The 14,952-nt window shown below is 35.8% G+C and overlaps 1 protein-coding gene across 1 annotated transcript in view; it reads left to right on the top strand.

Moving 5' to 3' along the window:
- The window catches only part of AHR (aryl hydrocarbon receptor), a 43,940-nt gene that overhangs the window by 16,153 nt on the left and 12,835 nt on the right, over positions 1-14,952 (top strand). The window contains exons 3-4 of the mRNA XM_045793097.2: positions 10,014-10,117; positions 12,747-12,836. Coding sequence (XP_045649053.2) covers positions 10,014-10,117; positions 12,747-12,836 — 194 coding nt within the window. The remainder of the gene's footprint in view (positions 1-10,013; positions 10,118-12,746; positions 12,837-14,952) is intronic.

Raw genomic sequence — 14,952 nt, 5'->3', positions numbered from 1 at the left:
AGACGGATTAAATCAGTCCAGACCTGAGGACGGTTAAATGACCAAATAGAGCTCTGATCTGACAAGTCACAAGTGTGGACGCAGATCCTGGAAGAACAGACTGAAAGCCGAAAATCGTTAACATTATGTTCAGACTTCTTCACCAAATTCTAGAATGTTGAGATTAAACCTTACTTTGTTAATTAAAAAGAAAAGTGGAACACTAGAGTTACAGAATAGTTGTTTTTTTTTTTTTTTTTCTGCACAAAATGAGTATTAAACTCAAATACCATGTTACTTCTGGGAGGGAAAATATCTAATAAGTTTACATAACTAAATGACTATGATCAATAATAGTTTTTTCAGGGAGACTAGGATTTGGGTGGTTACAGCCCAGCCTTTGAAATTGGTTGATATGAAGGGAAAGGCTTGTTTCCTCCTGTATTATGTCTCTCAGTCCCAGGTCAAACAGCGGACATTGGGCTGTTGACCAATTGGAATCAGTATGGTGATGTTTTATTCTTAGTAAGAGTAATTGCAGCATATAAAAAAAATTGAGTTAGATTTCATTACCACTTTTTGAAATACGCACCATTATGTAAGTGTTGTGTTTAAATTATTTTACTTTTGGACAACATCCCCCAAAATTAAAAACAAGGGAATGACTAATTCATCTCTCTGCTGAGACACAAGTATCTAATGAGGTAGAAAAGGCAGAAAAGTTTTCTTTCAGTGAGGTAGTAGTAGGGATCAGTGGCATGTAGTATTTGTTATTTCAATAAAATATTCGTAGTACATATTACACCACTAAAATATAATTATTAACTGTGAGGTCTTTTACTTCCTCCATTATATCTAAGGCATGGGTTATTCTTTGGGACATCTTTATAATTGAGATCTATAAATTTAATCTGTGGAAAGGAAAACTGAGAAACTAGAAAGAGATGGTTTCGTCTCGGTTTCAGGAAGCCTGACAAAAGTGAGTTTGGGGATCAGAGTTTCTAATGCCCAACTCCTGGATTATGCAGCTGTCATAGGGAACAGTTTCTGGTTAGTTTAAGAACTAAGTAACATAGGGGAAAATCCGATTCCTGAATCATTACACATTCTTAAAATAATCACCATTTTATAAAGTGTAGTAATATTTACGTTTTAGAATGTTCTAGATTCACGAAGTCTAAAAATGCCCCACGAGGGGATGATGACAATAGTTAATTTACATGATGTGATGATCTAACATTTATTCAACCTCATTGTTTACCATGGATCTTTGTTGACTTTATCTTAAATTAAAAAATTATCTGTGCTTTTTCTTGGTCTTCCTTTGTAGTTATTTAACAGTTCATTTCCAGTTCATTAGGTTTTCAAAAGAGAGCCATTGTGTTTATTCATCTTCAGCTTGTGTGTTTCTCTGGATTTCAATCCCGTTTTGGTGTCCACGTAACCCAGAACACTATCTTAAGAAACATATATGAGAAGAATGAGGTTGAACAAGCAGAGAAATGAATTAAATAAAAAGCCCTTTTGAGGGTTGAAGTCTTATAAGTTTAATGGGTTTATATGTGTGCTTTTCATCCATGGGATTTGTATGCTAATTTCATCTGCATTGCTCTAATTTTTAAGTTACTATATACCAAGTAGTTTACCGAAGTTTCTGTGTCACGGAATTATAGCAAATGGGATTTCTTAATTCTAGATATGTCTGTAGTAGATTTGTTTGCCCAAAAGAGGAGCACATTTGAAATCATCATATAGTATTGAGTTTCTTTTATCTACGGTATCATCTACTTTATTGTAATTGAACTGTATTTTTTTCCAGAATTCACATTCTAAAACATGAAACTGTAACATTCATGATAGCTTCCATAACTAAAGCTATAAAATTTAAAGATTCTTTTAAATCTATGCAAATTGAAACGTGGATGAATACAAAGAATAGTAGAATATTCTTACCGAGTCCAGTTGAAGTGGTATTTAAATCCTGGCTCTTACATTTAATAATATCTCTTTGGATAAGGAGCTTAATTTTTCTTTTCTTCAGATATTCTAACTTATTCATTAGAGTCTATGAATTTTTTAAAATTTATTTTTAGAGAGCACGAGCAGGGGTGGGGGGCAGAGGGGCAGAGAGAGAGGGAGAGAGAATCTCTGCACTCAGCACAGAGCTGGACACGGGGCTTGATTTCACAACCCTGAGATCATGACCTGACCCGAAAATAAGAGTCAAATGCTAAACTGACTGAGCCACCCGGGAACCCCCGATTCTATGAATAGATTTAATATTTTATGATATTTTATATAGGATACTTTCTTCACTGAGTATTCATTTGCTTTGACAAGTATTTTCAAAAAACACAATGACAAGTATATATCAAAGATTCAGACTGAATGAATCTTTGTTCATTATATCCTTTATATTATGTTTTGCTTTTTTCCTTCTTAAAATTTACGGCTTTTTAATGGATTTTCTCTTCGATCATTACCTAGGGTTACGTATATCTCTGTGATCCTTCACTGCTTGATCATAAATCGATGGCTTTAGCTTTCTTTTTTTAAGAGGAGGATTACCATTGGGGTAATATTAAAGCCAGCCAACTTTTAGCATTTCCCCCCCCCCCCCGTAGTTAATTTGTTTGATTTTCTTTTTTTTTTTTTTTTTAAAGATTTTATTTATTTATTCGACAGAGATAGAGACAGCCAGGCAGAGAGGGAACACAAGCAGGGGGAGTGGGAGAGGAAGAAGCAGGCTCATAGTGGAGGAGCCTGATGTGGGGCTCGATCCCATAACGCCGGGATCACACCCTGAGCCGAAGGCAGACGCTTAACCGCTGTGCCACCCAAGCGCCCCAATTTGTTTGATTTTCGGTGTGGCTTTCCGATCTGGCTAGTGGCAGTCTCCCTCATCTTCCTGTCATAGTGCTTTAGAAACCGTATGCACACAGAGTAGAAAATTGATCACTTTAAATCCTGTAATGAAATGTGGTTATGTTACCACTAATGATTTTATTTAGTAATCATGTTTATGTCTTATTTTCAAATCATGCTCTTACAGCTACTTTTTGATCAACCGTTTTTAATCAGTAACTCAAATTTATTTATTTGTTCATAGCTGGAGATTTAGATTTTGAGATACTTTTAATATCGTGGGAATAATATTCTAAATCATGAAGGTGAATAAAATATTCCGAGGAGAGCATATAGAATAGGAGGAAAAATACCAGAGATGAGACGTTTTAAGGATGAGCAGAAGTGGAGGAAAGCAAATCCTGTGTGTGTGGAATATAAAACTGCGCTGAGGTGATAGTTTGCGTAAAGATGCCTTCATCTGGTGTTTCAAGTTCTTAAATTAGAGGGTCAAAAGAAAATTGCGCATGAAAGTATAAACTAAAATGAAAGTCCATATAAAAAAATCAGAATACTGCAGGAGTAGTAGTATGGTCCTCGACTGTCCATAGAAGCCAGACCATCATTCAGGTGTTTGCAGTGGGAGGTTGAGACGGGAAACAAGCAGTCACATTGAATCAATTTAGCGTAAAATTGTATTGAATTATTCTGGTTTCTTCTAGCCTTCAGTTTTCTCATATGATGTGGGGTGCCTTTTATGATTGTCTCGTAACAAAAGCACTGGCAGGCAGGAGACATAGAGGCTAATCCTGTGGCCTTAGATATGACCTTTAACCTCGCCGTCGCCCAGGGCTTCATCCTCTCAGCATGGACCATAAGAATGCTGCGTGCCCCCCGCTTTAAGTTTGTGGTGGATTCATCCTAAAAAATGAGATGTGTGAAGTCAATTTTATAATTAAAATTGTTATATAAATTATAATGATTTCTTGCGGAATACTGGTATTTTACTTGTTTTAATGGGTGATTTTGTGGTCATCATGGAATATGCATAGAGGTCTTTCAGACCTGGTATTCATATCATCTGGTAGTCTCTTGAATTAATTTTGTATTTTGAATTTAGAGATGGAAATTTGCTAATAAACTTTTTAGCCTTTTAGCATAATATGTAATTTACTTCCCCATATTGTTTCTTTTTTCAGAAGTGGCACACACTCAAATCTAGACAGTTTGTTCAGGGAAAGGTGACATGGCTTGCTTTGGTGAGGAAAGAAACTCTGGGCAGTGTGCTACTTGCTGTATTTTTATACATACAGAATTTTAATTTTTTGTTTCAGTCCTAAATTATGTGCTTCTGTTTTATCTTCATGCAATTGGCATTGAGTTATTTCCTGAAGACATTCATATTAATAAGAGCATTATTTAGCCAGAGGAATGATAATTTTAGAAAATAATAAGGCAGTGAGATCTGGAACATTTGTAAATTATTTCCAAACTCATGAATTTCCAAAGCCACTGGTTCTTAAAATGTGGCACCGGGTCCTCAGCATCACCTGGAACTTGCTAGCAATGCAACTACAAGGGCCCGTCCAGACCTCCTAAATCCGAAATTTTAGAGAGTCAAGTGCAGTGATGCGTTTTAATAGCCATAGCCTTCCTGGCGATTCTAACATCTGTGAAATTTTCAGAATCACTGCTTTACTTGATTAAAGTCCGCTACAGAATGCAGTTTGAATTCACTCTTGTACATGTGGAAAACTGTGAAGGCAGCTCGTTCACCGCCGAAAAGGTAAACTGTCTGCTCTTGTTGGTTCTGGTAATTTCGTGACCTAATGCAGTTACGGTAGAACTGTCTATAATGAAATGTAAAACTGGAAAAATGTGAAACATCTTTGGAAGTTGGTTTCCACTTAATTGAGAGCAGGAATAGGTCTAATTTTAAGGACTTACTCAGCTTTAAAATAAGGTTTTTTAGATTTGCTAAAAAGACCCTAAACTACCAGTTATGCAACCTACATTCATTCATAAAGATATAAACGAACATTTGTGTTTTTAAAAACTGAATTTACTTTGATTCTGCCTTGGTGATTAGAAATTTCTAGGTAGAAAAAAAAATCTGTCAATATTATCAGAAACTATTGTGTGAACTGTGTAGACCTAATCTTTGTGTCCTAGGAACTTAGAATATAGTATCGTTTTCTTTAATTTCAGTTTCTTCCTTCTTCCCCTCAAAAGAACACGTCACTTACAAACAAATAAAAGCTCTGTGTTGAAATGAAATCTCTCTCTCTTACCCCAAAGTATGTAGAAGAAGCTCTCATTAGGCACACTTAATATATTATTTGGAATTTATTTGTAAATACTAATTCGTTCTGGACTAAGCTAGGAATATTTTCCTTATATTTGAGAAATACTGCATTACTTAACTCTTTCTAAATTATAGAAGTTTATGTGGTTGAATTTTATAGTGATAGCTTTGCTTTCTTTTATGCTTATATCACTGTGGGAATGGAATTTAACTTTTTCTGCCAGAAGTAATAAAGGAGATGATAAATATTATTATAAAATAAATTAAATTTATATCAACACAAAGAGATTTAAAAGTCTTAGGCTTTTTCCTGGCAAGATATTCACCATGTCATCTTTCTGTTTAATTGAAAACTATAGTAACATACAAAATATAGTTTACCACATGCCAGTATTTCTCCCTCATGAATTTCTCTGTTGAACAATTCAGAGCATGTTTTTCAAAGAGGAAATATTTGGCTTGTAGGGAAAAGTGGAAATCCAAGCTTAGATGTATAAGGAAGGAAAGTGTCATATAGGAAACGGATATGGTTAAATACTTGTGGGATTAAGACTTGAATCAGTTGGTAAAATGACTATTTGATAATATGCTCTGATAATATTTACATTCTAGATTCCTTCGTCAGTTAGATGAAATTCTGGTATAATTGCTTCAGTGATCTCTCATGAGGAAATAGTTGAAATATTCCAATGCTTTATTATCTTAATATTCCACAGACAGTTTAAGGTCAGATCTTTATATTTTGGAAGGTGTAGTGTTCTTGCAGATGGGGAGGATTTTAGCAAATGTCTGTTTATTACAGCAAATGCTTCTCAAGTAGCAGAATTGGCTGCGACTTACTTTCAGATATTACATTTTGTTTCTATAAAATGTCATGAATTTAATTCCGGTGATGTGGTGTTTAAAGTGTCCTGTTCATCTGATTATGTGTATAAATTTTGTAACAACTTACAGTTTGAAGTACTGTACAGGCATCATAGGAGTCCTAATAAATACTCATTTTTGGTATCGGCTTTTCATAAAGGTTTGAGGGTATATCAACTCAACATACAGCCCATTACCTCTGTCCTGGGCTATGAATCGTGGCTGCCAGGCATTAGGTCCTCTACATCTTAGCTCAGCCCTAACAAGAATTTGTCTCTAGCGGTATCATTGTCCTCACATAGAGATGAAGACACTGCAGGTCAAAGGTGGTCGGCATAGGGGAGAAGTGCAGCAGGTGGTTAATAATAGCATGGACGTGTGGGGTCAGGCTACCTGGCGTGGATCTAGGCTCCACTACTTCAAACCCTCTGACCTGGAGACAGTTTCTTAACCTAAGTCTCAGCTTCACTGAAAGGACAAAATAATACCAGTCTCGTAGGATATTATAATAAAGATCAATAAGATCTAATATATGGAAACTTGGCATACAGTGTGTGCTCAGTATCACATATTATTACTAAGGAAATATTTAAGGCCACTCAGATGGTAAGAAGGACACAGGTGACAGTACCCCACGTCATCTTAGTCTGCTGCTTTCTATTCAAGGCAAGAAATGTATACATGAAAGTGACTAGTATTAAGGTGTTTTGGCACTTTTAAGAGGGTAGAGGTGGTAGGAGGTTAAGAAATAGAGGAAAAATTCGTGGAGGAGCAAAAATTGCGTAGTTTGGGTCAAGAGGCCCCAACATAAAATAAGATTTCTAAACAGTCACATTAGTGTATTTTTAAGATGAGAATGCGAAGGGAATTCATTTTTCCTGGACTCATCTTTGCGTGGTTTTTGCTTAAATCCTTTACTAATTATTAACCTTAAACTTAAGAGCAACAGAAATATTTTTGGAAGAACTCTTGAGTGATCCTTCCTTAATATTCACTTGTCACTTTTCCTACTTACACATATTGAAGATTTAACCTCCCAACATTTAGAATTGTAAGCATTGTTGTTTTTAAAGAGTTTTTCTCTTTATTTTTTCTTTCAAGTTCCTGTAATACTTTAATTAAATCCCATTGTGCTACTTAATGATTCTGACTTTCTTTTCTAGTTCTTTATTTCCTAACTTATATTCCCAACTAAAGGCAGAGTCTGTCTGATGTCGAATTAGGTTGGCCAACATCCCCAATAACAAGGCCAGAAACAAATCGTAAACTACTCTGAGATGAATGGTCTCAGTGGTCCAGAATTTTAGTTGGAACTGACATCAATTCTATTAATTAAAAATTATTTTTAGGGGCGCCTGGGTGGCACAGCGGTTGGGCGTCTGCCTTCGGCTCAGGGCGTGATCCCGGCGTTATGGGATCGAGCCCCACATCGGGCTCCTCTGCTGTGAGCCTGCTTCTTCCTCTCCCACTCCCCCTGCTTGTGTTCCCTCTCTCGCTGGCTGTCTCTATCTCTGTCGAATAAATAAATAAATTCTTTAAAAAAAAAAAATTATTTTTAAAAGATTCCTAATAAGATAATTTAGATATTTTAAAATTTGATACTAGTAACATCTATCCATTTTTACAATTACTTTGCTTCTTTTTGCAATGTGAAGGTTTTTGGTTTTGTTGTTTTCTTTTTAATGGTAAATCTTATTGGTATTTGCTGTAACTCTTCATTTGTGCCTCATCTTGGAGCTTTTGGAAAAGTAATAGAGTGTAGTTAACCCCGACATTGTGAAGTTTTAATGCATTCAGTGAACTTTGTCCATTAGAAAGCAAGCAGCAGAAGAATAGGAAGGGGGAAAAGGCCTTTTTCTCTTCTCCTTTTCAATGAGAAATATGAAGCATTTCCTTTGGTCTTGATTAACTGTTAGATCAATTTATGTACCTCAAACTATTTTTTTGGCCTAAGGGAAATATATTCTCTGGCATTTTGAAATTGTCACATTCAGAGGCCAAACTTTCGGCCTCTTCTTTAAGAGCCCTGTGTTTCAGGTTCTGCGAAGGCAAGAACTTGGCATAAGATCGCCGTGTGACACATGCACGGATTTACCAGAAATTAGACTTCGGCACGAACGTGTTATATGTGAGGCTTTGCTTAAACTGAGAGAAATCTGGTTATTAGAAAATCTCGTTTTTCACTGAGCCAGATTATCTTTGGCACAATAAAAATCTAATGAAATAAGTGTTAAAAAGAATGTCAAAGTCTGTTTCCTTTAATGGTTTCTCTTATTTAAATAGTGAAGGTTAAAAATAGATAAGAAAACTCGAAATATATTGTAATTGTATGGAAAAGGTTATACTTTATAAGAAGATAGTCTATAGGAAACATGGCTAATAATTAAAGTTGCCATTTATTGACCTGCTGAGCTGCTGTATGCCAGGAGCTTCACGTATATTCCATTATTCTTCACAGTAACCTGGCAAGATGGTTTTTTGTCGTTTGTTTTCAGAGAGCCTACATATTCAGTACGTGGCAGAACTAAAATTTGAACTTAATTCTGTCACTTATCAATATTAAATGAAATGATATTTGAGAGTGCTTGGGAAAATTCTAAGTAAGTACACAGTAGCTGCTAGTACTCTTCAGTTGTGTTGCCTCCTGGACTAACACACACACACACACACACACACACACACACACACACACACACATACGTGCGATGAAGAAGACAGAAGGGAGGGGAGGAGAGAAAGCATTGCAACCCGCTACTTCCAAAAGCAAGCATCCCGCCATGGCATCAGACTTCCCGTTATATACAGGATCCACAAGCAGTTAGAGGATAATAATGAAGGAGAAGCCACTTTAGAAGATGGAATATGTAGGAATGAACATAAAAATTAATGTGCAAATCTGTTTTGCGAACAACTTCAAAATACTCTTAGTGGGACAAAAAATATAGATTTGAACAGAAGGAAACATGTGTTCTTGGATAGAATGATTCAAAATCATAAATGTTAGTTGTCCATGAGTTGCAGCCTTCAAAAAAAAAAAAAATGAAATCTTGCCATTTGCAGTGACGTGAATGGAACCGGAGGGTATTATGCTAAGCGAATTAAGTCAATCAAGGAAAGAATTATCATATGATCTAATTGATATGTGAAATTTAAGAAACAAAACAGAGGATCATAGGGGAAGATAGGAAAAAATAAAACAAGATGAAACTAGAGACAAACCATAAGAGACTCTCTTAATCATAGGAAACAAACTGAGGGTTGCTGGAGGAGAGGGCGTTAGGGGGGTGTGGTAACTGGGTGATGGACATTGAGGAAGGCACGTGATGTAATGAGCACTGGATATTATGTAAGACTGACGAATCACAGACCTGAACCTCTGAAACGTGGTAATACCTTATATGTTAAATAAATAAGTAAATAAAAATAAAACAAAAACAAAATCCACCTAAAAAAAAATAAGTGGTACTAGCACTTTGGGAGAAAAACTTCTCCATGAGTTGATTTATAAATTTAACAAGATTCTAGTAACAATACAAATTGCTTTTTACTCTAAACCTAGACAGGAGGATTCTAAACTCAATGGAAATCTATTTCTTGATAAGGCTGCTGGCGGATTCTTCCTCCTCACCACGGCGCGTTCGCTGTTGATATACAGATAGATGAGAAGCTCTTGTTCTCACGAGAAAATGGGCGCGGGGGGGGGGGGGGGGGGGGGGGTGGCGGCCCCAGGCGGTTCTTCCAAACCCGTCAGCTACAGGCCAGAAATCATACTGACCTCATCACAAATGGTTTTTAATTAATTATTTTATTATTTTGAATATATTAATTATTTGTAATTATTTTTAGCAATCTGTCCACCGATTTGGAAACCACTCATTGACAAAGGATTATTTACTTAGTCGTTATGGTACCAGTATTGCAGATTGTGTCTTCGCGAGGTATATGGAGATTTTCCAAGGTAGCCCTTTGAAATCACTGAGAAACTACTTAATTTATCATTGCTTTTCCCTTTTTTCCATAGTTGCATTACAGTCCTCCCCAGCTGACAGAAATGAAGTCCAGGAAAACTGTAGAACGAAATTCAGAGAAGGCCTGCATCTGCAAGAAGGAGAATTCTTACTACAGGTAAATTTTAGTACATAGAGTTCTCATAATAAGGACATGGTAGAAAGGTTAATGAATCAGTCTTCTAGTTACTCGAGTTTACTTAGCACTCACCCAGCGTTTCATGTCACTTTCATCTGAACCACAGTAGTGGTGTCATGCTAGTATATGAAAAAGTGTATCAAGTAGATTAGAAGTCTTCTTAGCAATTTCCCTGTTGTATTTCTTTAACTAGCAAGAACTCCTAGATTATTTTAAAGGTTCTCATTTAAGACATTGAATTTATATATGCTTTTTCAGGAATATAGCTTTATTAAACCAGTTAATTGTATTTACTTACTTGTTCAAAAGTGTTCTTAACCTGAATTTAATTTTTCAATGTGTTTTGTAACTATTGTCTCGTAGCTATGGGGTGTGTCTTAGCAACATGCTAAAGATTTTCTCAACAACTAGAAGCCCTAAATTTTGCTTTAGAACTCAGAATATTTTAATTTTTTTAATTTTTAAAAATATATTAAAAAATTTTTTTTGCTCTATTTCTTGGAACTAATATGATACTTGATTCTTAACTAAAATTCTCAGGCATTTATTTTGTTGAAAAATAGAATGAAGGTGTGTGCTGTGATATGTGCTATTATTAGTAATGTGATCATTTTCAGTTCCACCCAGTGAATGGAGTGAAAAACTTAATTTGCCATCATGACAGAAAGTAGGCTCAACTTACAGTAACTCCATTAATTCATTCTGAAAATGCTTATGTGTAACCCAACAATTTATAACATTTTTAAAATTATTTTTGTAATTGTGAAAATTAACTTTTGCCCGCAATAGGTTAAACAAATTAAATATATTCAAGCATGAGTCCTCTTCCTATCTGTGGCTGAGGATTTTATGTATATAATAGCTTGAAACGTAGACTCCTTATTCAGGTCATAGGAAAGCATTTTTATAATTCCTGCTTTATGTGATTAAACACACACTTTGGGTTATGGAGTAAAGTAAAAAGGAAGTCCTTTATTTCAAGTGAAAATAAACAGATATGGAATACTTAACATTTGGTAAAGCAGTTTAAATTATGGGCCAGTGATTTTTTTTCCCCTCCTAGAATATTCAGGCAAATTGTAAACATATTCTATGTCAAGGACAGAGAATAAAAATAATACTAATGCAAGACTAGTATCGTTTTTTAATTATCTGAAAATTGGGCACATTTAGGTATTTAAAATAAATGTATCTGTTATGAATTCTATAAGATATCACTTGTAGATTAGTTTCCAATAGGAAGCATCACATATTACATGATTTGCTAGGACCATGGTTGGCTGGATCTCTTCTGGAACAGATGATCAGAAATACTGTGGACATATGAAAATGGCGTATTTCATTACATCCAGTGGCCATAATGGCATCTAAGTGCATACTCTCAACATGTGATTATCAACCGAGTATCCCTAAGGCTTAGAGAAGGTTTCTGGAGATACAGTATAACCACTTGCCATGAAACTTTTAATGGCAAATCGTTTCCTTTAGTTTTAACAAAGGAGGAACATAAAGAAAGTGTAAGAGTGTTTTATTAAGAAAAACTTAATTACTTTCAAGCTTAGCTTAAATTTATTACTATTATATAAAGAAAGATCAAAAAGGAAAATAAAAAGACTTTTTGTATCTTTGCATTATCCATTATTTATTTCAGTCATTTTCATTTATTTACTCCTGTTCTGCCCAGTGCTGTTTACCACTGTGCCCAGTAGAATCCGCAGCTTCGTTTGTGAGTTAACAGCAGTTGAGACTATAAACACCATCAATTGCAGTGTTTCTCTTATAGCAAATAGTAAGTGAACCTCGTCATAATTTGCAGATAAGTAGGACAGATCTTTGTGACGAAGACTAAAGAATGATAATCTCTTTCATTAGCATGTAATTACCATATTCTTTCTGTTCATTTACCAGTCATTCAATATAAGTAATAACCTTGTTCCATATAGTATTTAAGATCTTTTGAGATATACATAAAATTGGTATGCATATGTTCTTTTTAAAGGCCTTTTGGTTAATTTCTGACAATTAACATTTGTCTAAAAGTGTGTGATATTGTACCTTAAATTATCTTGGTGTTCCTGGCATAGTGAGCTTATTAGAAAGTACTAAATTCATTTGCCTGTTTGAGTAAGCATCACACTGTCTCGTCTACAAAGAAGTTGTTTTCGGAAGGAAAAAATACAAAAATGGGTGTAACTTACTGCCAACTGAAATTGGAGGCTATTGAATTGTGGAGGTGTTATTTATTATACATTTAAGTTCCTGGCGGGTGCCACCACCACTCGTCCTGGGGGGACTCTCCAAGGTACTGTAGCTGTCTCTGAAAACCCAAAGCATGGGGAAGAAGAAACCAGTTTTTTATTGAAGTTACGGTGATTGAGCATTAAGTTTAGCTGTAAGCTTTTCCTTATCTACATCGAGAGGTGTGAATAGATTCCTCTCATTGCACAGTAGATGGTATGTCTGTGTTTATGAGATGTAATCATTGTAACCATTTTAAAGAGAAGATTTTTCAGCAATTAAGGTAATAGCCATAACTGAAGTCAGTATTTATGAGTGGCAATATTGTTATTTAGTCACATTACTAATTCTATAATTTTTTTCCATGTAGGCTCTGAATGGCTTCGTGCTGGTTGTCACCACAGACGCTTTGGTCTTCTATGCCTCTTCTACCATACAAGATTACCTAGGGTTTCAGCAAGTAAGTATATTTTTCTAAGCCACGTAAAAATAAAATTTTTTTTTAGAAAATTATCTCTTCCTTTTATGTATCATATGTTTTAGGGACATAACTGATAATTTATAGATATAAAATGTCAATTAAAATATGCTATAGAATAAAATTATATATTTGTAGCTAATAATTTTTATATTATTAATAATTTACTACATTAGTTTTTTTAAATGTTCATGAGATTCACGGATATTGTGTTTCTTACACATAAGAAACATTCAGGTTGGGGGCAGATAGGCTTTGGATGGGAGGGGCAGACGAGAGAGTATTTGCCATCACGTTGGTTACAGACACCGGAGGGCATACGGCAACTGTGAAATGAATGAGGTGATACGTAAAGGTACGGGCGCAAATAGCATGGCTCTTACCTTTAACTCTGACTCCAGCTGATTATGGAAGCTTTCCTGAAGGAAATGGTATTTACGCTAACCTAAAGAAAGCCTAAGATTCAGACTGGACAGTTGGGCAGGGAACACAGGAAAGAAAAGAGACAAGTCCTCTAAACAGTAGACTAGAAATACTTTAAGAGCACGTTTGGTTTGTTTAGTGTTATTGAATAAATGGTGCATAAATGGAGTGGTAAGTTATTTGTCATATTTGAAGGACAAGAACATCTAATTTGAGAACAGTTTTATAAGTACGCTTGAATGCTAGCTATTCTTACGTATCAGTATTTTTTAAATTCTAATGTGTCTAAGACTCACTTGTAAAATTCTAAAGTCTTTGGGCCTCACTTCCCAGATATTCTGATTCAGTAGGTCAGAGTGGGGCCTATGAATTTGCATTTCTAACAAGCTCACAGGCGTTGTCAAGGCTGCTGGTGTGAATGCAGTGTCTACAGTGTTTTATAGCCTCAAGTTTAAACTATGTCATATACACAGTAGAAACCTTGAAGAGTTTTTGTTAAGGGAATGTGTATACTGCAGTCTGTGTTTTAGATGAAAACTCTGGCATTTGGGTAATGGATGGCATCGAGATGGTTTAATGCTAGATTAAGTTCACAGGGAGGTTTAAGTCTAGAGAGCTAAACTAAGTAGATAGTGGAACCTGGCCCTGCCACAAAACCTGACTTGCTGAGAGGCAAGAGGTGGAGGAGGGATTCTAAGCTGATCAAGGCTTAATCCCTTACTCTTCCGGAGTCTACCAGAAGTAAAAATTTAATATAAAGAAAATCATTAGAGGACAGTGAAAAAAATACATAATACTTTTAAGCTTTAGGGAAGTCTAAGATGACTGGGTTTTCAGACAAGTTTCTGTGAAAGAAATAGGATTTTTAAAAAGTTGAAAATAGAGCCACCCTACAACCCAGCAATTGCACTACTAGGTATTTACCCCAGAGATACAAATGCAGTGATCTGAAGGGGCACTTGCACCCCAGTGTTCATAGCTGCAATGTCCACAGTAGCCAAACTGTGGAAAGAGCCCAGATGCCCATCGACAGAGGAACGGATAAAGATGTGGTGTGTGTACACACACACACACACACACACACACACACACACGCTGGAATATTACTCAGCCATCAAAAAGGATGAATACTTACGATTTACATCGACATGAATGGAACTGGAGGGTATCATGCTAAGCGAAATAAGTCAATCAAAGAAAGTTTATCATATGGTGTCACTCATATGTGGAAAATAAGAAACAGTACAGAGGATCATAGGGGAAGGGAGGAAAAATTGGGAAGTCATCACAGAGGGAGACAAACCATAAGAAACTCTCACCTCTAGGAAACAAGGTTGCTGGAGGGGAGATGGGTGAGGGGATGGGGTAACTGGATGGTGACGTTTAGGAGGGCACATGGTGTGATGAACACTGGGTGTTGTATGCATCTGATGAATTATTGAACTCTACATCCGAAAGTAATGATGTGTACTATATGGTAGCTAATTGAATTTAAATTAAAAAAAATAAAAGATCCATAAATGGATAAAACATGAGCAGAAGTTAATGTTTTCCAATTAAGGAATGAGGAGGTGACCTGCTTGACCGAAAAGCATTCAGGTAAGGAAGTGATGGCAGATAACTTTTGGCTGACCAGTTTCAGTGCTCCCCTCTCCCCGGAGAGCTTTGCGACCAT

This window comes from Ursus americanus, chromosome 3 (genome assembly GCF_024610735.1).
Source record: "Ursus americanus isolate L20-20 chromosome 3, mUrsAme1.1.p, whole genome shotgun sequence".
Taxonomy (NCBI): Eukaryota; Metazoa; Chordata; class Mammalia; order Carnivora; family Ursidae; genus Ursus; species Ursus americanus.
Note: the sequence above shows the minus strand (reverse complement) of the source record. Positions and strands in the feature narration are given on the sequence as shown.